Source organism: Thamnophis sirtalis, unplaced genomic scaffold (assembly GCF_051295495.1).
Source record: "Thamnophis sirtalis isolate CommonGarterSnake01/CBP01778 unplaced genomic scaffold, rThaSir2_p1.2 scaffold_11, whole genome shotgun sequence".
NCBI classification, from domain to species: Eukaryota; Metazoa; Chordata; class Lepidosauria; order Squamata; family Natricidae; genus Thamnophis; species Thamnophis sirtalis.
In genome coordinates this window covers 3,129,858-3,153,862 of record NW_028261391.1, presented here as the reverse complement: position 1 = coordinate 3,153,862, position 24,005 = coordinate 3,129,858, and the positions used below count along the sequence as shown (strand labels likewise).

Sequence of the window (24,005 nt, the reverse complement as noted above, 5' to 3'; positions counted from 1 at the left end):
GGGGCAATTTCCCCCCGCCTTAAACCGCCCAATTTAAGTTTCGATTCCCGCTCTTCGTCAGTTTCCATCCTGATACAGGATTAAGGTCACACCTCTTGGTGCTTCTTGGAATGCACAAAAGTTGTGTTACTTTGGGCCTGAAGTTCAAATACAGGAGATCCTCAACTTACGACCGTTTTTTTTTATGACCGTTCAGAGTTGCAACAGCACCGGAAAAGTAACTTACGACAGTGTTTCACATTTATAACCATGGCAGCATCCCCGTGGTCACGTGATAAAAATTTGGGAGCTCCACAACTGACTTATGATCTTGTTTCACACTTACGACCATGGGAAGCATCCCCGTGGTCACGTGATAAAAATTTGGGAGCTCCACAACTGACTTATGATCGTGTTTCACACTTATGACCGTGGGAGCATCCCCATGGTCACGTGATAAAAATTTGAGGGCTCCACAACTGACCTATGATCGTGTTTCACACTTACGACTGTGGGAGCATCCCCGTGGTCACGTGAGAAAAATTTGGGAGCTCCACAACTGACTTATGATCGTGTTTCACACTTATGACTGTGGGGAGCATCCCCAGGGTCACGTGATAAAAATTTGGGAGCTCCACAACTGACAATTATGACGGTCGCAGTGGCGTGGTCCTCCTTTTGCGTCCTTCTGACAAGCAAAGTCAGGGAGGAAGCTCAATTCACTTAACAACGGCGTTACTCATTTAACCACGGCAGGGATCGAACTTCACAACTGTGGCCCACATGGTTGAAAAACGGTGTGTGTGTGGGGGTGGGCGCAACTCCTTCAACCACCGCCTTGCTGAGTGACGGAAGCGTTGTCCTCCATTGTGGCCATATATCGAGGACTTCCTGCCTTCTGGCAGAGCTAGCGAAGGGATTCCCTGCCGTCGATCTGTGCTGGTAGAAACATCCGCCGTTTGCAGAGCCCAAGGAAACCCAAGGACGGGTTCTTTTCAGCCACAACCTCCGAGCGCAGAATTGAACGGCCTTTATCCAAGTGGAAATCTAATTCCTTTAATCTCGCAAGGAATGTGAGGGCAGGTGGTTATTTTATCTGATGCAGATTCCGTCTCTCCTCCAGTGCTTGTAAAAACATTCGTTCTTTAGCAACAACAGGTAGTGTAGCCTCGGTGGCCCAGGTAAGTTTGGGAACAGGTTGAGCTACCAATTCATTTCCTGCCAAGGGCTACCAGGCCGTTCACTGCAACACTTGGCCTGCAGGCAGACATGCTACCAGTAGAGCCTTCTCAAAGGTGGAAGTAGCAATAGCCATAGCAGTTAGACTTATATACCGCTTCCTAGGACTTCCAGCCCTCTCTAAGCGGTTTACAGAGTCAGCGTATCGCCCCCAACAACAATCCGGGTCCTCATTTTACCCACCTCGGAAGGAGGGAAGGCTGAGTCAACCTTGAGCCAGTGAGATTTGAACAGCCGAACTGCAGAACTGCAGTCAGCTGAAGTAGCCTGCAGTGCTGCACTCTAACCACTGCGCCACCTCGGCTGCACAGATGCCAGGTTAGTAGTGAAATCACATTTTTTTACTACCGATTCTGTGGACGTGGCTTGGTGGGCCTTGTGTGGCTTGGTGCAGTGATGGGTTCCCGGATCCCGTTGCGAGCGATACGCTGCACACGGGGCCGGGCGTCCTAGTCAGGCACACACGCTGCGCATAGATGCGCACGCCACCGCCCTGCGACACCCAGCTGCTCGGCGGTAGTCACGCAGGCGCCACGGGCTGTGCACGCGTGCGCAATTGGCCGGTTACGTTATAAACAACTATGAAACGCGGGTGGGTGGGTGGGCCATACGAGCCATCGTAGCAGTATGGTCGACGCTAGTCCCGGCTACTACTGGTACAGCTGTACTGGGCTGTACCGCCCGGAACCCACCACTGGCTTGGTGGTCATGGCTTCTTGGTGGGCAGGACAGGGAAAGGATGCTACAAAATCTCTATTTCCTCACCACTCTGGGGCCAGCCAGAGGTGGCATTTGCCAGTTCTCCAAATTCCTCAAAATTTTTGCTTCCGGTTCTCCAAACTCCTCAAAATTTCCGGTTCTCCACACTCCTCAATATTTCTGTTTCCGGTTCTCCAAACTACTCAATATTTTCATTTCCGGTTCTCCAAGCTATCCAAAATTTTTGCTACCGGTTCTCCAAACTCCTCAAAATTTCCGCTTCCGATTCTCCAAACTCCTCAAAATTTCCGCTTCCAATTCTCCAAACTCCTCAAAATTTCTGCTTCCGATTCTCCAAACTCCTCAAAATTTCCGCTACCGGTTCTCCAAACTACTCAAAATTTCCACTTCCGGTTCTCCAAACTACTCAAAATTTCCACTTCCGGTTCTCCAAACTACTCAAAATTTCCACTACCAGTTCTCCAAACTACTCAAAATTTCCACTACCAGTTCTCCAAACTACTCAAAATTTCCACTACCAGTTCTCCAAACTCCTCAAAATTTCCGCTTCCAATTCTCCAAACTCCTCAAAATTTCTGCTTCCGATTCTCCAAACTCCTCAAAATTTCCGCTTCCGATTCTCCAAACTCCTCAAAATTTCCGCTTCCAATTCTCCAAACTCCTCAAAATTTCTGCTTCCGATTCTCCAAACTCCTCAAAATTTCCGCTTCCGATTCTCCAAACTCCTCAAAATTTCCGCTTCCAATTCTCCAAACTCCTCAAAATTTCTGCTTCCGATTCTCCAAACTCCTCAAAATTTCCGCTACCGGTTCTCCAAACTACTCAAAATTTCCACTTCCGGTTCTCCAAACTACTCAAAATTTCCACTACCGGTTCTCCAAACTACTCAAAATTTCCACTTCCGGTTCTCCAAACTACTCAAAATTTCCACTTCCGGTTCTCCAAACTACTCAAAATTTCCACTACCAGTTCTCCAAACTACTCAAAATTTCCACTACCGATTCTCCAAACTCCTCAAAATTTCCACTTCCGGTTCTCCAAACTACTCAAAATTTCCACTACCGGTTCTCCAAACTCCTCAAAATTTCCACTTCCGATTCTTCAAACTCCTCAAAATTTCCACTACCAGTTCTCCAAACTACTCAAAATTTCCACTACCGGTTCTCCAAACTCCTCAAAATTTCCACTTCCGGTTCTTCAAACTACTCAAAATTTCCACTACCAGTTCTCCAAACTACTCAAAATTTCCACTACCGATTCTCCAAACTCCTCAAAATTTCCACTTCCGGTTCGCCAAACTCCTCAAAATTTCCACTACCGGTTCTCCAAACTCCTCAAAATTTCCACTACCGGTTCTCCAAACTCCTCAAAATTTCCACTACCGGTTCTCCAAACTCCTCAAAATTTCCACTACTGGTTCTCTAGAACCTGTCAGAATCTGCTGGTTTTCACCCCTGTGCCAGCTACAATCCATGACAAATACAAACAACGCGAAGAGTATAAAGAATAATCCCTATGCAAACATACGTCATACGTTTCCCTGCATGTGTGTTGAGTGATTGTGGTCGAGTGGTTTAAGAATCTGACACCCCAAGGATAGAAACTACTTTTAAACCTGTTTGTTCGGCTGGCTATACTTTGATATCTTCTGCCCGATGGTTGAAGTGCAAAGAGGCACTGACCGGGGTGTGAATCCTCTCAGAGTATATTCCTTACTCTGCCAAAGCAGCGAGACCTGGCGAGGTCATCCAGCGGTGTCAGAGGGCAACCAATGGTTTCTTGTGCCAAATTGATCACTCTCTGTAGTGCCTTCCTATCCGCGGCTGTTAAACCAGCATACCATACTGTAACGCAATATGTGAGGACACTTTCTAGGGTGGACCGATAGAAAGAGGTCATCAGCCATTGTTCCACCTGATTTTTTTTCGCAGGACTCTTAGGAATTGAAGTCTCTGTTGGGCCTTTCCAATCACCAGAGACGTGTCGTTTTTCCAGGCGAGATCTTGACTAATAAGCACTCCCAAGAATTTAAAAGAGGAAACCCCCTCCCCACAGCCCCCCTCGATATACAGTGGGGCAGGTTCCTCTTTAGGCTTCCGGAAATCTAGCACAGATTAAATACAGGTAGTCCTGGATTTACTCCTGTTTTTTTTTTAACAGATTAACAGAGTTGGAAGGGACCTTGGAGGTCTTCTAGTCCAGCCCCCCCACAGCCCACACAGGAGACTGTACACCAGTGATGGTTAACCTTTTTTGGCTCCTGTGCCAAAAGCGGGGGGGAGTGCAGGAGGGTCGTGCGCGGGCGTGCCACATCCAGAATGCTAAGCGCACGACCCAACACACATGTGTACACGACCCAGCGACCCCCCCTCTTTTGGAGCAGTTTTTTCGCCCTCCCCAGGCTCCAGAGGCTTTCTAGGAGCCCGGGGAGGGCGAAAACAGCCCCCCCGCCCCGCTGGAGGCTTCACTCTGGAGGGTGAACCTGGAAGTTCGGGAATGGTAACTTCCAGTTTGCTCGTACGGCCGTTTTTTGCCCTCCGGAGTCTTCAGGGAAGCCTCCTGAAGCCTCCGGAGGGCAAAAAACAGCCCGATGGGCAAACCAGAAGGCTTCTATCCTAGGAGGGAGCAGTCGCCTGGAGATGGTGCTCAGGGTCAGGATTCCAGGTGCATTGTTGAATGTCAAGGTTGAGAGGGACTTTTGAGATCATCTAGCCCAACCCCAGGACATCTTGCTCACCTGTTCTTCCCTTCTGCAGTAGCCTTTGAGCTCTGTGGCTAGATTTTCACTTGAGGGTGAGGAGAGAGGGAGAGAGGGAGAGAGGGAGAGAGAGATATGTGGGACTATCATTACATCACAATATCAAACAACACAACACCAGTTGTAGCTCAGGCCCTTGTGTTTCGCTCTTGAGACTTTCTCCCCTCTTCCCACTTGACCGGTTTTGGTCCCCACGTTACAAATAAGATGTGGAGGTGTACGGTGGTCTCTCATGAGGAATAAGACACGCAGGCAAGGGGTCTCGGGATGAGAGCTCAGAACAGAGTCCGAAACCCCCTTTTATTCTTATTACACTCATTAGCATACAATGTTATCACTCAGGGCCAAGGCTCCCTGTGGCCAGTTACTTTTATGAGTCATTCATCCTGTTTCCCACATCCCAGGCGCTTTCATTGTTGGTGTGCACTGTGGCACATCCTGTGGGAGCAGGTCTCTGCAATTATTCCCACATGGAGGCCTTGGAAAAAGTGCAGAGAAGAGCAACCCGTGACCCGTCAAAACCGCGTTCCACAAAAGCGCGGTCGACGAAAGCGCGTATGTGACGTCATCACAGCGCGACGAAAAAGATCGAAAAATTGAAATAAAAATTAAATTACAGCAAGCTGATTCACCTAAAGGTAAGGGTTAGGTTAAGGGTTAGGGTTAGGTTTAGAGCGTTAGCGTTACATTTAGCGTTAGGTTAAGGGTTAGGTTTAGGGTTAGGGTTAGGGTTAGGTTAAGGGTTAGGTTTAGGGTTAGGTTTGGGGGGGTTAGGGTAAGGTTTTCGCTTTATTTTTACATTTTTCGATCTTTTTTGTCGCGCTGTGATGACGTCACATACGCGCTTTCATCGACCGCGCTTTTGTCTACCGCGGTTTTGTGGTGGAACCGAGCAACCAGGATGATTAAAGGCCTGGAGGCTGAAACATACAAAGAAAGGCTGAAGGATTTGGGTCTGGCTGGTCGAAAGAAAAGAAGAATTAGGGGGGACATGACAGCAGGATTCCAGTATTTGGGGGGCTGCCACGAAGAAGAAGAAGAGGGAGGGTCAAGCTATTCTGCAAAGCACCAGAAGGGCAGGACAAGAAGCAAATGATGGAAACTAGTCAAGGAAAGAAGCAGCCTGGAATTAAGGAGAAACTTCCTGACAATTCACCAGTGGAACTGCTTGCCACTAGAAGTTGTGAATGTTACAACACTGGAAGTTTTTTTAAGAAGAGACTGGACAGCCATTTGTTTTGAAATGGTATAGGTTCCTTTGCTTGAGCTGGGGGCTGGTTTAGAAGACCTCCAAGGTCCCTTCCAGCTCTATTCTGTCCCCGATCCCTCCCTCACATCTGGAGCGCTCTCTGCGTGGCCTCCACATCTAGCTCAACATCTGGTCGGAGGTACGGAGGAGCACAGAGCATCCATTCTAGCAGCCGAGCTCTGAACAAGGATGCCTCCTCTCCAGGCAGGCAGGCAGAACTCCCCCTCCCCATTTCGGGCCTGGGAACTCCCCCTCCCCTCTGCCCCTTCCCCTGGATGCAAGGCAGTGTTCAAAAGGTCTGTGAGTTTCCATTCCCCGCAAAAGCTGATTTGCGGAGGGGTGTTACACAATCGCATGGCAGGGAGGAAGGGGTCAACCTGTTCTCCAAAACCCCTGAGGGCCACGACAAGAAGCCACGGATGGACACTAATCACGGAGAGAAGCAACTTGGAACTAAGGAGAAATTTCTTAACAGTGAGAACAATTAACCAGTGGAACATAAATTGCCTCCAGAAGTTGTGGGTGCTTCAACACTGGAAGTCTTTAAGAGGAGGTTGGATAACCATTTGTCTGGTGTAGGGTCTTCTGCCTGAGCAGGGGGTTGGACTAGAAGACCTCCAAGGTCCCTTCCAACCGTGTTATTCTATTCTATTCTATTTGAGAGGCTGCCCCAAGAAGAGCGGGACAAGCTATTCTCCAAGGCACCTGAGGGTAGAACAAGAAGCGATGGGTGGAAACTAATCAAGGAGAGAAACACATGCGCAGTAGCCGTGCCTAACCGGTGCGCAAATTCAAATCGCGTCTCCCGCCTTGCGCTAGCTGTGGAGGAGACCATGCCAGATCGGCTTGCCGTTTCCACGACGCAACCTGCCAGTGCTGCGAGCGAAAGGGGCACTTCGCCAAGGAGTGCCGGAGCGAATTCCCTACCACCACCTGTCGGCCTAGAAGCACACCAAGCCGCCAACAGAGGCCCAACCCAGGGGCCTGGCAGAAGCCACCACGGGGCTCAGAGGGCGACAATAGAGTCACCTGCCTGACACTATCAATTGCATACAAGGAAAACCAGTACAAAATGTTTTACAGATGGCACCTGGCACCAACAAGGTTAGCTAAAATCTTAACAAATACCTCCCCCAAATGTTGGAAATGCGAATCAATACACGGAACGTATTACCATTTATGGTGGACCTGTGAGGAGGCTAAAGTTTTTTGGGAAAAGGATCAAAAATTGGCTGGAGGCAATAACAGGGGTTAAAATAGAATGGAAAGCTGAAGTTTTTTTTAATTAGGAATTATGTCTGCGAAATACAAAAAAAGAAATCCACTATTTAATACTACATATAATTACGGCGGCAAGGATTGCCTTTGCCCAGAAATGGAAAAACGAATTAACTCCAAGCGAAGATGAAATAATAAGAAAGGTTATGGATTGTGCCGAAATGGACAAACTAACTAAAGAAATCCAGGGAAAAGAAGAATCAGAATTCTACCAGATACGGGATAAACGGTATAGGTGGATGGAGGAAAGAAACAAGAATCAACGAAGGAATAGAACAAAACTCAAAAAAATAATAGTTAAGAGTAAAATAAGAGGGTTAAGAATGGTGAAATCCGAATGAAATACAATAGAAGGGGAAATAATAGAAGGTGAGCAGTATCGGTTGATAATTGCTATTAGAAAGAACAGGAAGCTCCTGTTCGTATTGTATTGTGTAAATGTGGTGTACGTCTAATTTTTGTGTGTGTATTTTACATGTTTGTTAATAAAAATCTTTAAACAAAAATAGAGTCGCCTATCATACGTCAATCAGCCGAGGCCTCACCAGGCGGCCCAAAAAGCTGAAGGTCACAGTCCTCATTGAGGACTCTCCATGTGAGATGGAGATGGACACCTGGTCATCATCCCTGACCATCACGCCGTGGTCTCCCCTCAAGCAAGCGATATCCCTAGGCTACAGAAGCAGCATGGATGCACCCCTGACATCCGCCTATGCGATTACCAGGGAGGTTCCACCACAAAACCGCGGACAACAAAATCGCGCTCGACGAAAGCGCGTACGTGACGTCATCACAGCGCGACGAAAACATCGCGCTGTGATCGATAAATGTAAAAATAAAGCGAAAACCTTACCCTAATCCCCCCAAACCTAACCCTAACCCTAAACCTAACCCTTAACCTAACCCTAAATCTAACCCTAAACCTAACCCTTAACCCAACGCTAAACCTAACGCTAACCCTTAACCTAACGCTAAACGTAACCCTAACGCTCTAAACCTAACCCTAACCCTTAACCTAACCCTAAACCTAACCCTTACCTTTATGTGAATCGGCTTGCTTTAATTTTATTTTTATTTCAATTTTTAATTGTTTTCGTCGTGCTGTGATGATGTCAAATGCGCGCTTTCGTCGAGCGCGCTTTTGTGGAACGCGGTTTTGACGGGTCACGACCAGGGAAACCAAGTCCCCATCGCGGGCCAAGGCACCTCCCGGGTGAAATTCAAGCAGTTCAGCGGGAAACTCGCAGTGACAGGGGTCAGCGGCAACCCGCAGAGCCTCCTGGGGCTAGATCGGTTCCCATCTTTTCTCCGAACCACCGGAAGGCAACGGATGACACAACATCCCCACGTTGTCCCGAGATCAAAATCCGGGCACTTAACAACTGGAATGTACTTACGACAGCGGTAGCGTCCCGGGAGCATGTGATCCCTTTTTTTGTGACCTTCCCAGCTGGTTTCCGGCTAGCAAAATCCATGGGGGGGAGGGGAGAGCCAGATCTACTTAACGACTGCATGATTCACTTAACAACCGGAGTGATTGGTTGTGGCCAAAAAAGGTCGTAAAACGGGGCAACGCTCCCCTTAACAGCTGTCTCGCTTAGCAATGGGAATTTGGAGCTCAATTGCGGTCGCAAATCGAGGATCATCTGTACCCCACCGACACTCCAAATGTAGGAATTCAGGCCGAGCAACCTGTATATTTTTTTCCCCTGCAATAAAGGCGATCATAATGAAACTTGCAAACAGAGTCAGGATGAAGCCCGGTAAAAATGTTATTCTATATTTTCTTTCAATGGCTTGGTCATAGGATGCTGGTTAACTATTTCATTGTTATGCAACTTATGCAATTTGCATAAGCTGAGTTAGTTTATGCAAATCCTAAGTTTGAGCCTCTTGTGTCGAATGCAAAAATATCACCTGGTGTGGCACTTTTTCCCCCCACTGATTTTTTTATTTTATTTCCAAGGCAATAAAAAACATATTTTTTTTCCTGTTTTGAACAGCAAAAAAATCAATAGGAAAAGGTGCCAGTGGTCTCCGGATTTTTTTTTCTTTTTCTTTTTTTAATTATTTTTTTATTTTATCAATTTCATATATACATTCACAATTATATAATCTCATAACTGTTATTATTAATATGTATTTATAACAATTTTTCCCTACTGTTAACAATATACTTGAAGATTGCTTTTTTATCATCCCATAGATCCATCTTATCTTACAACGGTCCTACTTCTTCTTCCCTCCCTCCCTCTTTCCTTCCCTCGTTTCTTCTCTCCTACTCCCCTTCCTTCCCTCCCTCCTTCCCCTTCCCTCCTTCTCTCCTTCCCTCCTTCCTTTTCTCCTTCTCGCCTTCCTTTCCCCCTTCCTTTCCCCCTTCCTTTCCTCCTTCCTTCCCCCCTTCCTTCTCTCCTACATTCCCTCCTTCCTTCCCTCCTTGCTTCCCTCCCTCCTTCGTACCCCCCTTTCTTCTCTTTCTTCTCTCCTTCGTTTTGGATTTTTTTTTCAAATGCAATAAAAAAATATATTTTTGTTTTGAAGTAAATTTTTTAGTGGGAAAAGGTATCGCCAAGCTCCTGATTTTCTTCAAAAGGATATACATACATACATACACACACACATACACACACACACACACACACACACACACACACAAATACACATATAAATATATTGAAATGAGATATTTTGGTTGGGAAAGGTGTCATCAGGCTCCTGATTTTTTCCCCAAGGAAATAATAAAATTTTATTTCGAAATGAAAAACAATGATTGAGAAAGGGTGACCCCAGGATCCTGATTTTCTTCCAAAGGAAATAAAAATACGTTTTTTTTTGTTGTTGTTTTTTGGAAATAAACATTTTCAGTAGGAAAAGATGCCCCCCCCCAACCCCCCCGGCTCCTGACTTTTGGCTCCCATAGACTAAGCCAGGATTCTTTCCACCTTGTGTGAATGCTAACCCCAAAGCCACGGACTTCTCTATCCTTTGATTTATTCCCTGACTTTATCAGTGACCACCGAACAGATGCTCGGCGCGCATGGAAAACCCGATTTGCTGAAACTGTTCAACTCTTAAAAAGGAATCCATTGATCCGTGACGGGAGCCTCCCGTGATCTCTGCATGCACACTTGTGCGATAACCAGGTTTGGTGTTTGCTTTAAAGGGCCCGGAGTGTTTGTTTTTGAGGGGGTGAATGTCAACAGCCGCCGAGGGGGCTCATTTCCCAGTTCGGCGCCTGAATTGACCAAACAGAATTGTTATTTCCACCTCTCGGACCCAAGTCCAAAGGGGAAAAAGAGGAGGGTCGTTGTCTCAGCCTTTTTCTTTTAAAAAAAAACACACTATTGTTAAAAAAAAATTACACCTGAGGTGGCGAGTTCTAGTCCTGCCTTAAGCAAGGAAACCGGCTGCATGACTTTGGGCCGATCCCCAAGAGACGGGGAGTTCTAATCCCACCTGTGGCATGAATGCCATGCTGGCTGGGAATATTCTGGGAGTCGAAGTTGGCACGGTTGAGAAACCTTCGATTTGAAGGTCCTTCTCATACAGACCTGCTTCACCTGCAGAAGGCGCGTCTGAGTGGATCGGGAAGGCCTGTGTGGAAGACAGGCTGATTTTTGAAGGCCCCTCTACTCCTTCCTTTGCCTCTTCTCTTCTTCCTCTCCACCTCCTCCCCCTCCCTCTCCTCCTTCTCTCCTACTCCTTTGCCTCTTCTTCCCCTACTCTTCTCTTCCTCCTTCTCTCTTCTTCCTCTCCACTCCTTCTCTCTTCCTCATCCTTCCTCCTTCACCACCTCCTCTCTCTTCCTCCTCCTTCCTCTTCTTCCTCCTTCCCCTCTTCCTTCTCTTCTACCTCCTTTGCCTCTTCTTCCCCCTACTCTTCTCTTCCTCCTTCCTCTCTTCTTCCTCCTTCACCACCTCCTTCTCTTCTTCCTCCTCCATCCTCTTTCTTCCTCCTTCACCACCTCCTTCTCTTCCTTCCTCCTCCTTCCTCTTCTTCCTCCTTCCCCTCCTCCTTCTCTTTTACTCCTTTGCCTCTTCTTCCCCCTACTCTTCTCTTCCTCCTTCCTCTCTTCTTCCTCCTCCTCCTCCTATGCCTCTTCTTCCCCTCCTCTTCTCCTCTTCTTCTCCTCCGCTTCCTCCTCCTCCTTTCCCTCCTCTCCCTCCTCCTTCTCTTCTCCCTCTTCCTCCTCCTTTCCCTCCTCTTCCTTTCCCTCCTCTTCCTCTTCTTCTTCCTCCTCCTTTCCCTCCTCTTCCTCTTCTTCTTCCTCCTCCTTTCCCTCCTCTTCCTCTTCTTCTTCCTCCTCCTTTCCTTCCTCTTCCTCTTCCTCCTCCTTTCCCTCTTCTTCCTCCTCTTCCTGTCAGGGTTCCAAAGATGGCTTGCAGGTCTGACACTTCCTCCTCCTCCTTCTTTCCCTCCTCTTCTTCTTCCTCCTCCTCCTCCTCCTCCTTCTCCTCTCCTTCCTTCCTTCCTTCCCATTCTCCATTCTTTCATTTTTCTTCATAACAAAAGCCCTGAAAGGTAAATCGAAGCATTTGGGGCCCAAAATCCACAGGCCAATTCCACATCTTCCCAATTAATGATCAGTTTAAGAGCCTCAGCTCCAGAAAAACGTCCCGCAAGGATATTTTCCCGCAGGCTTAATTTAGGGCAGGAACCTAAAACTTTCAAAGAAAAACAGATGGAAACCTTTGCTTTGTCTTCATCGCTGAAGGTTTGCAAACTTCGAGTCAGGGGGGAAAAAAACCAGCGGAAAAACCATTTGCTGCCAGCCGACAAGGGCCAACTCAGCTTCTCCTCCTCAAAAGGTTTGTTCCAGATGACTTATAGAGCAGCAAAGAAGACAAATTAAAAAAAAAATGGATTTCAGATCTCGAAAGAAAGGGGAGCAGCTTTGCAAAGATTCTTTTCGCTCGCCTGTCAAGCAAAAATCTCTCTCTTGCCCACAAAAAGTGGGGAAAGTAATTAAATATTGAAGGAGCAGATTGAAAAGAGGAACTGTGAGCGTCGTACAGTTGCAAATGATAAACAGAACAAGGACAGGGCATGCAAAACCTCCTAGCAACTGGAGGCTGTCCAAAGGCTCCTTTCCTCCTTCCCAGAAACCGGCAAGACAGACAATCGGAAACTGGGAGAACCAATAACACTTATGGCAACCGAGCCTCTTTCTGTCAGTTTGCGATCGGAGGCCAAATCCTGGCCGATCGATAGCTCTGAGCTAAGAGTTCTGCATCGCTCTGAAGCCTGGGAAAACGCGAAGTCCTTCGACCAGCATCTGAAATCCATCGGTCGTCTTCCTGACTTGCATAAAACAAGGACACGTGTTATGAAGCTCTGAAAAATAAGGAGGGGGGAAAAATACCCTACCCCGAAATGTTTTTTTTTGGGGGGGCAGGGAAGAACAACATTGCAGGGCAGCTCACTCCCCCCCCAAAAAAAAACCATAGGAAAAAGAGTTATTGATAAATATGGGTGCTGAGCACTGATGTTATTCCCTAGTTGGGTTGTAAGATGTCTGTAAGAACATCACCAAGTTCAGAAAGCACCAAGGATCCCACAGAAGTCCAACCGTTGAAGTTCAAAGGCCTCCCTCCTCCTCTTCCTCCTTTCTTTTCCTCCTCTTCCTCCTCACTAGTACTATTACTACTACTACTACTACTACTACTACTACTACTTTTTCTCCTTTTCTAATTTTTAGAATTTTAGAATTAGAACTTTTCTTCTCCTCCTCGTATTCTTCTTCCTTCTCTTTTCTTTCTTCTTTTCATCTTTTTCCTCCTCCTCCCTATTCTTTTCTTTTCTAATATCTTCTTCTCCTCCTCCTTTCTTTCTCAATTTTCTCCTTTTCCTCCTCCCCTTTCCCCTCCTTCATATTCTTCTTTCTCCATCTTCTTTTCTTCCTCCTTCCCCTCTTCCTCCTCCTGCTCCCTATTCTTTTCTTTTCTATCTTTTTCTCCTTCTCCTCCTCTCTTTCTCAATTTTCTCCTTTTCCTCCTCCCCTTTCCCCTCCATATTCTTCTTTCTCCATCTTCTTTTCCTCCTCCTCCTCCTTCCCCTCTTCCCCCTCCTGCTCCCTATTCTTTTCTTTTCTAATATCTTTTTCTCCTTCTCCTCCTCTCTTTCTCAATTTTCTCCTTTTCCTCCTCCCCCCCTCCTTCTTTCTTCATCTTCTCCTTTCTCCATCTTCTTTTCCTCCTCCTCCTCCTCCTTCCCCTCTTCCCCCCTCCTCCTTCCTATTTTCTTTTCTAATATCTTCTATTCCTCCTCCTCCTCCTCCTCCTCCTCTCTTTCTCAATTTTCTCCTTTTCCTCCTCCCCCTCCTTCTTCTTTCTTCATCTTCTCCTTTCTCCATCTTCTTTTCCTCCTTCTCCTCCTCGTTCCCCTCTTCCCCCCTCCTCCTTCCTATTTTCTTTTCTAATATCTTCTATTCCTCTTCCTTCTCCTCCTCCTCTCTTTCTCAATTTTCTCCTTTTCCTCCTCCCCCTCCTTCTTCTTTCTTCTTTCTCCTCCTCCTCCTCCTCCTCTCTGCAAACCCCTCTCCCTTCTAACACTAATGATGTTACCCAGTTGGGTCATGAAATGCCTGCGAGCAATCCATGCCCAGAGAACACCAAGAATCCCATAATCCCCCTCCTCCCCTCCTGCTCCTCCTTCCCCCCCAAACTCCTCCCCCTTGTAGCACTGATGATGTTATCTAGTTGGTTCGTGAAATATCTGCAAGGAAATCACCAAACTCCGAGAGCACCAAGGACCCCGTTGTTCAATCCTAATCTGCAAAAATGGTACCAGACAGAGTCGGCACTGACTGACCTGGGTTATCGCTTCTGTGACTTAGCAAGCTTTGCGAATCTAAAAGTTGGATCCCTGATCCATATTTGCTTCTGTGCCACCTCAGAAAGTCACTTAATCCAGTGTTTCTCAACCTTGGCAACTTGAAGTCCTGTGGACTTCAACTCCCAGAATCCCCCAGCCAGCATAGCTGGCTGGGGAATTCTGGGAGTTGAAGTCCACAGGACTTCAAGTTGCCAAGGTTGAGAAACACTGAGTCTTAATCCACTCACCAGATTAAAAAGCGTTTGGGAAACCAGTGAATCTCATTTGCGCCCCTAATTTTTTCTCAGAGGCATTAAGTTCAGAGGGTTTTATTTATTCCCCCTGACAAAATGATAAACCTTCCTTTGACTTGAAACACGACTTCGGGATTCGGCTGTCATGCATAATTCATTTATTTGACAATTGCCCAGAACATTATTCAGCTTTGCTTTCTTCCAAGGATGTGTTTTTAATTTCTCTTGGGATTTTTCTTCTTCTACTGGTCGCCTCCCAGTTCTGCTCTTGCTTAGTTGACTGAGATCAAACAAGGTCACTTTGGAAAGACCATCTGTAGCAACTTATCTTCTGAGATCTCCAGCTAAAAAAATCAGCAGGAGGACTGGAAGGACTGTTTGAGTTCAAAAAGATGCAGCATCTATGAAATATGCAGGAAAGCAGCTGATAAGCAAGCATGATGTGTTTTTTATCATTTACAGAATAACAGAATTGGAAAAGGACTTTGGAGGTCTTCTAGTCCAACCCACTGCCCAAACAGGAGATCCTCTACCATTCCAGACAAATGGCTGTCTAGTCTCTTCTGAAAAACTCCAATGATGGAACACGCACAACTTCCACTGGTTAATTGATCTATTTCAAGTTATTTAGCTCTCATTAGCATACCCTTCTGGGATTTGAACCCGGGCTATTCACATGTTAAAGGGAAAGATTCCTCTCGCACGTATGTGCTAGTTGTTTCTGACTCTAGGGGGCAGTGCTCCTCTCTGTTTCAAAGCCGAAGAGCCAGCGCTGTATGAAGACGTCTCCGTGGTCATGTGGCCGGCATGACTCAACGTCAAAAGCGCACGGAACGCTGTTCCCTTCCCACCAAAGGTGGCTCCTATTTTTCTACTTGCATTTTTTACATGCTTTCAAACTGCTAGGTTGGCAGAAGTTGGGACGAGTCATGGGAGCTCACTCTGTTATGCGGTGCTAGGGATTCGAACCACCGAACTGCCGACCTTTCAGACCGACAAGCTCAGCGTCTTAGCCCCTGAGCCACCACGTCCCTGGCTTACATATTAGATCAGTGTTTCTCAACCTTGGCAACTTGAAGATGTCCGGACTTCAACTCCCAGAATTCCCCAGCCAGCGAATGCTGGCTGGGGAATTCTGGGAGTTGAAGTCCGGGCATCTTCAAGTTGCCAAGGTTGAGAAACACTGTATTAGATAGATGTATTAACCTCTAAGCCACAGGCTCTCCTCTTTTTGTCAGCTATACCAGGTGAAAGATGACATATTTGGGTAAACCAGGCTGCCCTGATGGAAAAAAAAAAACATTCAACTGGGTTACTAAACTTAACAACTGCAGGGATTCAGGTCACAACTCTGCCAAGAAAGGCACGGACCAACGTTACCGCCGCAGCTACCGTTGGTGTCAAGGCAGAGAAACGGACTCATTCCGCGTCCAGAAAACGGGTTGTGCTTTTTGTGGGAAAGCTCCCGCTGTTGCGGCTTCCAAGGGCATCTCTTGCGTGCTCCCATTACGGAGACAAGGGTGAGCAAATGGTCATTTTCCCACGATCTATTTCTCCAACAGAAACGAGTTTTTTAAAAAAAAAACAAAAATAAATAAGCTGGGTTTTCTCCTGTCCGAGAGATTTAATAATAGCAGTTTGTCCGTATATTTCTCCATCCGTCATTTTCCCGAGCGCTTCGTGGGTTGTTTATCCAGGGGGTTATTAAAAGTCACACTTTTTTATTATGCCTTTTTTCTTTCTTTCCCTTATTTTTTATTTTTTAATCTTTAATCTATTTGGTTTTAATATACTCCAGACGGTGTTTGATAAAGAGTTATGCCGGGTATGGGACCTGGGAAGTCGGAAGGGGATTAGGGAGGGGGGTTTATGGGAGGGAGGGGGGGAGGGTCGAAATATAGTTTCAACTTTAGAACAATAAGAATACACTTGTATACTGTTGCTTTTTTTTCTTTTTTTTCTTTTATTTCCCCCTTTTTCTTTCTTTTTTCTTTTTTTTTTCTTTTTTTCTTTAATTTTAGTGCAAAATATAAATTGAATAGACTAAAGAATGGTAGAAATACACCAGAGGGAGGAATGGAGGGAAAGAAGAGGGAGAAGTAAAGAGGGAGTGAGAGGGGAATGTAAAGAGGGTGAGATGGTGGGAAGGGGAGAAAGGAATGTCTGAGGGGGAAGGGAAGTAGAAGAGGGGAATGTTGGAGGGGAGAAATGAAAGTTGGAGGGGGAGAAGAAAGGGTGTATGGAGGATTGAAGTGCTACGTTGGTTTTCCATGGTGGAAGAAGAGTTGTGTTTATTGCTCTTTTTTTGAATGCACAGTATATAAGTGAGTATATAAGTATATAAGAGCCAAGGTGGCGCAGTGGTTAAATGCAGCACTGCAGGCTACTGCAGGCTACTGCTAGATCAGCAGGTCAGCGGTTCAAATCTCACCGGCTCAGGGTTGACTCAGCCTTCCATCCTTCCGAGGTGGGTAAAATGAGGACCCGGATTGTTGTTGGGGGCGATATGCTGACTCTGTAAACCGCTTAGAGAGGGCTGAAAGGCCTATGAAGCGGTATATAAGTCTACTGCTATTGCTATTGCTATTGCTAAATGAAAATGAAAATGGAATAAAACAGTTTAAAAAAAAAAAAGTCACACTTGATTGACTACCCAGCAGATCCTCCAGGAATGGATGACTTCCTTGGACATCGTCCAGTTTTCTCATCGTCAACTTTCCGGAGAGAAACATCTGCCGACGGGCAGGAAGAACGTCGTGGAAAGAGATAGGGAGAGATATGGGCTGAGCAAAGAGACGCCAGAGGAGGAATCCTTTCCAGGATTGGATAAACTTGCTGCTGTGGGAGAAGCATCTGAAGATGCCCACGGAGGTGGTCCCCAAAAGCCACAATCGCCACAATGGTCAAATTGAAGCTGGCACCTGTTGTGGTTTACAGCAGCCAGTGGAGCTGGCAGCCGATTCGGACAGTGAGGAAGTTCGGAAGGAAGATGGGCCAGTCCTGGAGTCTGGGGAAGGCTCTGAGGAGGGCTCTGTGTCGGAGGCAGAGAGGGGGCCAGGGCCTTCTGACAGTTATCAGCTGTCTTCTGAGTCGGACATCAGTGAGGCAGAAGAACAGCTGGATCCTGTTCCCAGTGTGCGCATGCGCAGAGTGGTCAGACGAAGGGAACAGCTAAGGAACAAAGGTCGACTTGGGACTAAGGCCACAGGTGGACGGTGAATGGCCCCTCCCAGTGGGAATAAAAGAGGAGCAAAAAGGGAGTGGAGTTTGCAGGAGACCATGAGTCCATTCCTGCATCCTTGCCAAGTGTTGCGGCCTCTGAAAGATCTCGGCCTGGCCACTCTCCAAGCCTGATAAAGGTCGGGAATTGGGAACCACCTGGAAAGACGGTGGGAGAGGAAAGACTTTGCTGGAGAGGAACTCACTGCAATTAAATAAAAGGGGTTTATCGGGACGAGGACTCGGCTTCGTGCTGCTGGGGAAGCCTAGGTCAGAACAGCACCAGAGCTTGGCAGCAAATGAGGATGCAAGGATGACCCAGCTGTAGGTCCTTCAGAAGTTAACTCAGCCTGCTGATCTCAGCCAACATTCAGATTTATGGGCTTGGAAGACCACCAGATCTTCCGACAAGGCCAAAAGAATCATGTCAACGGATCTTGAAAGAAAAGGAAGTCACAAACCTCTGATCTCAAAGCTATTTTGGGCTCTTGGAGGACCCGCCACCTCACTGGGACGGCCTCTAGCCTTAGTGGAGGAGCGAGCAGGTTGATCCTGGTTGGTTGATTTGATGGCAGGGATCCCCCCGGGAGATCTGACAGTTTTGGTAGCTTGATCCTTCAACTGTGGCCATGAGCTTGCGATGGCGTTTTCCTTCTAGACCACATTTCCAACCAAAAGATTCTCCTGAGAAGGTCAGGATGTCAACTTGTAGAATCCCCAAATTTCATCCGTGCCAGTGAGGAATTCTGGGAATTCGTTTGGCAGCGCAATTCTCCCCACATTTAGACACTATCAGATTGGGGGAAGGTAGAAACAGATATCCGAGGTGTCATTCATACATTCCTCTCTCTCTCTACCTCCATCACTTTCTCTCTAGATTGGGGGAAGTGGAAAGAATATCCAAGAAGTGTCATTCATTCATTCATTCAATCATCTCTATCGCTCTCTCCTTCCCTCCCCCTACCAGACGAATGGGAAAACAAGGCATATTGCAACAACCTCAATAATCATCGGCCATTGATCAAGGAGTTGTGGTCTGAACTCTTTACAGAAGAGAAAGAAAATATTTCACTATCTCAAACAGTTCAAGAACGATATAATTTGTCTGCAAGAAATTCATATCAAATCAACTGATCAAAAATATCTGTTCAACCCCGAACTTGGTCAATATTCTGTGACCTCTGCTACGGAAAAGAAAAATGGTATAGTTGTATACTTAAGAAAAGACATTAAGGCTGAATTAATTGAAGCAGATCCCTTTGGAAGATATATAGGTCGCATTAGACCTAATTCTAGAAGGGAAAAAGACTTGATGGACAACTTCGAATTGAGAAATGTTTGGCGAGAAAGAAACGCAGAGGCATATAACGTCACCCCTTTTTCTGATGGACATCAATCCCTTTCAAGGATTGATTTTATACAAATCACTAATGATTTATTTTCTAGGGTGAAGAAGACAAAGATTGCGGCGAGGGTCCTTTCAGACCATAACCCAGTCTGAACGGAATTGGGAAGGGTAGTGCAGGCAAGAAGATCTTGGAGGTCGAATGAGAGTTTATTTAGATATGAAAAGTATATTAATGATTGTAAAAAATTGCCATCTGAATACTTTGTTCTGAATACGAATAAGGGTACATTCATGGAATTTGTAAGGGATGCAAGTAAAGCGTATAGGAGAGGAGTACTGATGAATATAAACAAAATACATAGACGTAAACAAGGGCAAAAACGAAAAGAATTGGAAGAGGAAATTAAAAGAAAAATTTGAAATGCATCCAAATTGTGTTATAGAGGGAAGGAGGTGTTTCAACAGGAGGAGATTTAAAAGGCATTCCGGGAATTTTTTTTTTACAGAACTGTACAAAGGGGACAAAATTAAAGGTTTAGATATAGACAGATACTTAGATAAAGAGATAATACCCCTAGTTAGAGAAGAGTACAGGCAAAAGTTGAACCAACAAATAACCTCTGGGGAAATCCTGCAGGTAATCAAACAACTAAGATTAGGAACAATGTAAACTGCTTAAAGTTTGTGTAATGGCAAGAAGCTGAGTTCAACGCAGAGATTTTACTGACTTCTTTTTTCTTTCTTTTTAAAAAAATTTCCTTGGTTTTAATATATTTTAGACTGTGTTTGATAAAAAGCTACACCGTGTACGGGCTCTGGGAAGTCGGGGGGGGGGGGAGGTGGGGTCATAGGGGGGAGGGGGGAAATATAGTATGTGCTAGATTTTAAAGTAACATGATTGCACTTGTATACTGTTGCTTTTTTAATTCTAGTGTAAAAATAGGAAGCTGAATATAGATAGTAGAAATACACCGAAGGGAGGAGCAGAGGGAAAGAAGAAAGAGGGGTAGAGAGGGTGGGAGAGAGGATCGGAGGGAGGGTGAGAAGGAAGGGAGAGAGTGTATTGGGAGAAAGGAGTGATAGAGGGGGGAGGGGAAGTAGGAGAAAGGAAAGTTGGAGGGGGGGTGAAAGAAAGGGTGTATGGAGGGTCGAAGTGGTATATTGGGTTTGTATTTTGGGGGTATTGTTGACAAGAGGGAGGGCTGTGTTTATTGCTCAATGTTATATGGCCCCGGTTATGCACAGTATATATGTGACTGTATGAAATGAAAATGAAAATAAAACATATTTACAAAATTCAGATGCTTGGCAATTGGTTCATATTTATGACGGGTTGCAGTGTCTTGGGGCCACGTGTCAAGGGAATCCAGATTCACGTTACTAACTTAACAAATGCAACGATTCACTTAACAACGGTCGTAAAACGGGGCAAAATAACAAATATTTCACTTTGCCACCTACATTTGGAGTTCAACTGTGGCCGTAACTCGAGGACTACCTGTACGGTACCTTCAAGGCCATTTCTGTGGTCCTCTACGTTTCAAGAAAGACCGGTGGGAGATCAAAAGCAGAGCCACGCCTGCATGGAACATTCTAGATATCTCTTCCAGCTCTTCCCATTCCCTGAACGAACACCGACTTCATTCTTGTCTCACCAATTGGGATTCCCAAGAAGGTTCTGCTAAACTTTGAATCGTGGCCAATCATGGCTTAAAGATACCCCCATTCCGTTCCACCGAGAAGGTTGTGAAGCTCAGCTGGGCATTCTTCGGCGTTTCCCGTGAGGACAGATGCCATTTTTGTCGTTTCCTTTTCAGGTCACAAAAGCTGGGTGTATTTCAGACTTCTCCCATTCCAGAAACGGATCCCGTCTTTCGACCAAGTCCGGAAAAAAAACCCCCACGTCCTATCAGATAGTCTCTGAGCCACGGGGGTGTAGAGTGTCGGCATTCAGGCTAATCTCCTGCTTCGTCTAGTGGGGTGCCAGGAAGATGCCAGGGCTTCAATTACAGCACAGTGATTGTGGCTGTCTTCGGGCTGGGGGCTCCTGAGGAAGGGGCTCTGTCCTCACCTCCTCGAAGAGTGGCTGCCTGCAGGAGAGAGGGAGAGAAAGAAGAGGGGAGGGGGCTGGCCTCAGTTAAAGTTAAGAGCCAAGAGCCAAGGCTGAGTCAACCCTGAGCCGGTGAGATTTGAACAGCCGAACTGCAGAACTGCAGTCAGCTGAAGTAGCCTGCAGTGCTGCATTTAACCACTGCGCAGGTGGTTAAATGCAGCACTGCAGGCTACTTCAGCTGACTGCAGTTCTGCAGTTCGGCTGTTCAAATCCCACCAGGCTCAAGGTTGACTCAGCCTTCCATCCTTCCGAGGTGGGTAAAATGAGGACCCGGATTGTTGTTGGGGGCGATATGCTGACTCTGTAAACCGCTTAGAGAGGGCTGAAAGCCCTATGAAGCGGTATATAAGTCTAACTGCTATTGCTACTGCTATAAAGTGGAAATCGGAAACTGGCAGAGCAGCATTTCTCAACTTGGGCATCTTGAAGATGGGTGGACTTCAACTCCCAGAATTCCCCGGCCAGCTTCCTGTTGGTTGCTTTCTTGCAGACGTTTCATTACCTGACTAGGTAACATCATCAGTGCTAGAAGGGAGTGGGCGTTGGGAGAAAGGAGGAGGAGGAGGAAGGAGGAAGAAAAAGGAGGACTGTGGGGTTCTTGGTGCTCTCTTTGTTATTTGCAGACATTTCATTACCCAACTAGGTAACGTCATCAGTGCTAGAAGGGAGTGGGTGTTGGGAGAAAGGAGAAGGAGGAGGAAGGAGGGAGGAAGAAAAAGGAGGACTGTGGGGTTCTTGGTGTTCTCTTTGTTATTTGCAGACATTTCATTACCCAACTAGGTAACGTCATCAGTGCTAGAAGGTAGTCGGAGTTTGGAGGAGGAGGAGAGGAGGAAGAAGAGCAGGAGGAAGAGGAGGAGGAAAAAAAGAGTATTGTGAGGTCCTTGGTGCTCTCTGAGCTTGGTAGTTTTCTTTGCAACTCGTGTTGCAAACAGTTGACCCTACTCAGAAAAAGGAGGCGTTTCACAGTGTCACCTCTTCTCATTCTTAAATCCTTGGCTAATTAATAATCTGAATTGCTGGGATTATTTTAACCGCCCAAATCTCAGGACATTACTAAGTCCTACAAGATTTTTGCAGAACATCTTGTAAACATTTGAATGAGCACACCATGCTCTGCTAGGAATTTTTAATTTGAAACATGGGGGCCTATGAATGATTTTCATGAGCCAAAGCACCCACTGGATTCATGTTTCTGATTGAGGGGTTTACATATGATGATTTATAAATCTGCTAAAAAATAAAAGTTAAGACTCACTAACCTACATGTTTCATTTTTCTACATAATAAAAACCAAATCTTTTTTTTTTAATTGGATAATGTTTTTATTTTCCATTTTTCCATTTTCATACACTCACATATATACTGTGCATAGCCAACGCCATACAACATTAAACAATAATCGCAGCAATTCCTCGTCAGCAATACCCCAAAAAATAGAAACCCAATATACCTCTTCCACTCTCCATACACCTCTTTCTTCCACCCCCTCCAACTTTCTATCTTCCCTCCATCATCCCCCTCTAGCCTACTTCCCCTCCCCCTCTCTACATAATAAAAACCAAATCTGATAATCTCTTTCTGATGCATGTGTTTGCGAAGAATATAACATGGATCATTTTTTAAAAAAATATAAAAATTGTTAATTGTCTCTAAAGAAATCCTTAGCTCAATATTAATTAGCATCCCCAAATTCAGCATGTGAATAAAGATTATATTTATATTCAATAAAATGTAAAAAGAAGAAATCTGAATTGCCAGCGTCTATGGCTAAGCAATATTCATGCAGATGAATTATTAGGATCGGTCAAAAAGACTAAACGAATAGCAGAGACGCTTGCCAGGCAGGAGGCCAGCACATCTGGAGGACACCAATTTGTCGGAGGTTCGTGAAGAAAGAAAATTGGAACATTTTAAAGGAGCGCGGACGACGTGGCAAAAAAACCCCAAAATTATTACCCTGTTACCCTACATGGCACTGGACCTGGATATCTGAGAGACCGTCTCCTGCTACACACCTCCCAACGTCCGATAAGAACTCACAGGTTAGGCCTCCTCCGGGTGCCGTTGGCTGGACAATGCCGGCTGGCGACCACTCGGGGGAGAGCCTTTTCTGTAGCTGCTCCGGCTCTGTGGAACGAGTTACCAGCAGAGATCCGGACCCTTCCCACCCTTGGGGCCTTCCTAAAAGCCACCAAAAACCTGGCTGTTCCGGCAGGCCTGGGGTTGCTGACTCAAATCAGGTCAATCCCCAATTAAACCGGATGTATGTTGTGTTTTCAAACTGTTTGTATTGTTTTGTGTTCTCCCCCTGTATGTTATTTTATTTCATTCGTACTTGTAAGCCGCCCTGAGTCCCCCGGGATTGGGCGGCATATAAACCCATTAAATTGCTAATTGCTAATTGTTTCAAGGGAAATAAGACCTCCCCGGATAATAAGCCCAATCAGGCTTTGGAGTGCATGCGCTAAAATAAGCCCTCTCCGAAAATATTGCCACGCTCGCCGCCTCCTGCACCTCAGAAATAATAAGAGGAGCAAGAAGATAAGGTGGAAGAAAGAAAATTTGAAAATGAAATGCAGGCAGATGATTTCACTGGGATTTATAGTTACAAAGAAAAAGCAGAACAAAGGGAATGATTCCCCCCCCCTCAAAGAAAAAGAAATCACAAGGAAAGGTACCAGAATAATAAAAATGAATACTCTGAAGAAAAGATACGACAACCATAAAAACAGGGAAAAGGAAAAAGAAGTTAGAAGAAAGGGGGAGAAGAAAAAGAAGAAAAAAAAAGAAAAATGATTAAACGTGAAATTCTTGAGAACCCAAAAGAAAATGGATAAAAGAGGAAGAAAGGGGAAAAGTTGCATTGGTAGATTAAAGGGAAGAGTAGCACGATTGATATTGTTATGCAACTAATTAAGAAATAAAGAAAGTATAGTACATTGTTAATTGTAGACAAAATTGAAAGAAATAGGTGGTATAGGTGGTACTTTGCTCAATAGGAGTAACTCTGAAAAGGATCTTGGAGTCCTAGT

At 45.8% G+C, this 24,005-nt stretch overlaps 1 protein-coding gene across 2 annotated transcripts in view; it reads right to left on the bottom strand.

The window, feature by feature from the left end:
• Positions 1-20,159: 20,159 nt before the first annotated feature.
• Positions 20,160-24,005, bottom strand: part of ARMC9 (armadillo repeat containing 9) — a 120,040-nt gene continuing 116,194 nt past the window's right edge. For both annotated transcript variants that reach the window (XM_087725059.1, XM_087725061.1), the window contains one exon: positions 20,160-20,947. In XM_087725059.1, coding sequence (XP_087581185.1) covers positions 20,925-20,947 — 23 coding nt within the window. In that variant the 3' untranslated portion in view covers positions 20,160-20,924. The remainder of the gene's footprint in view (positions 20,948-24,005) is intronic.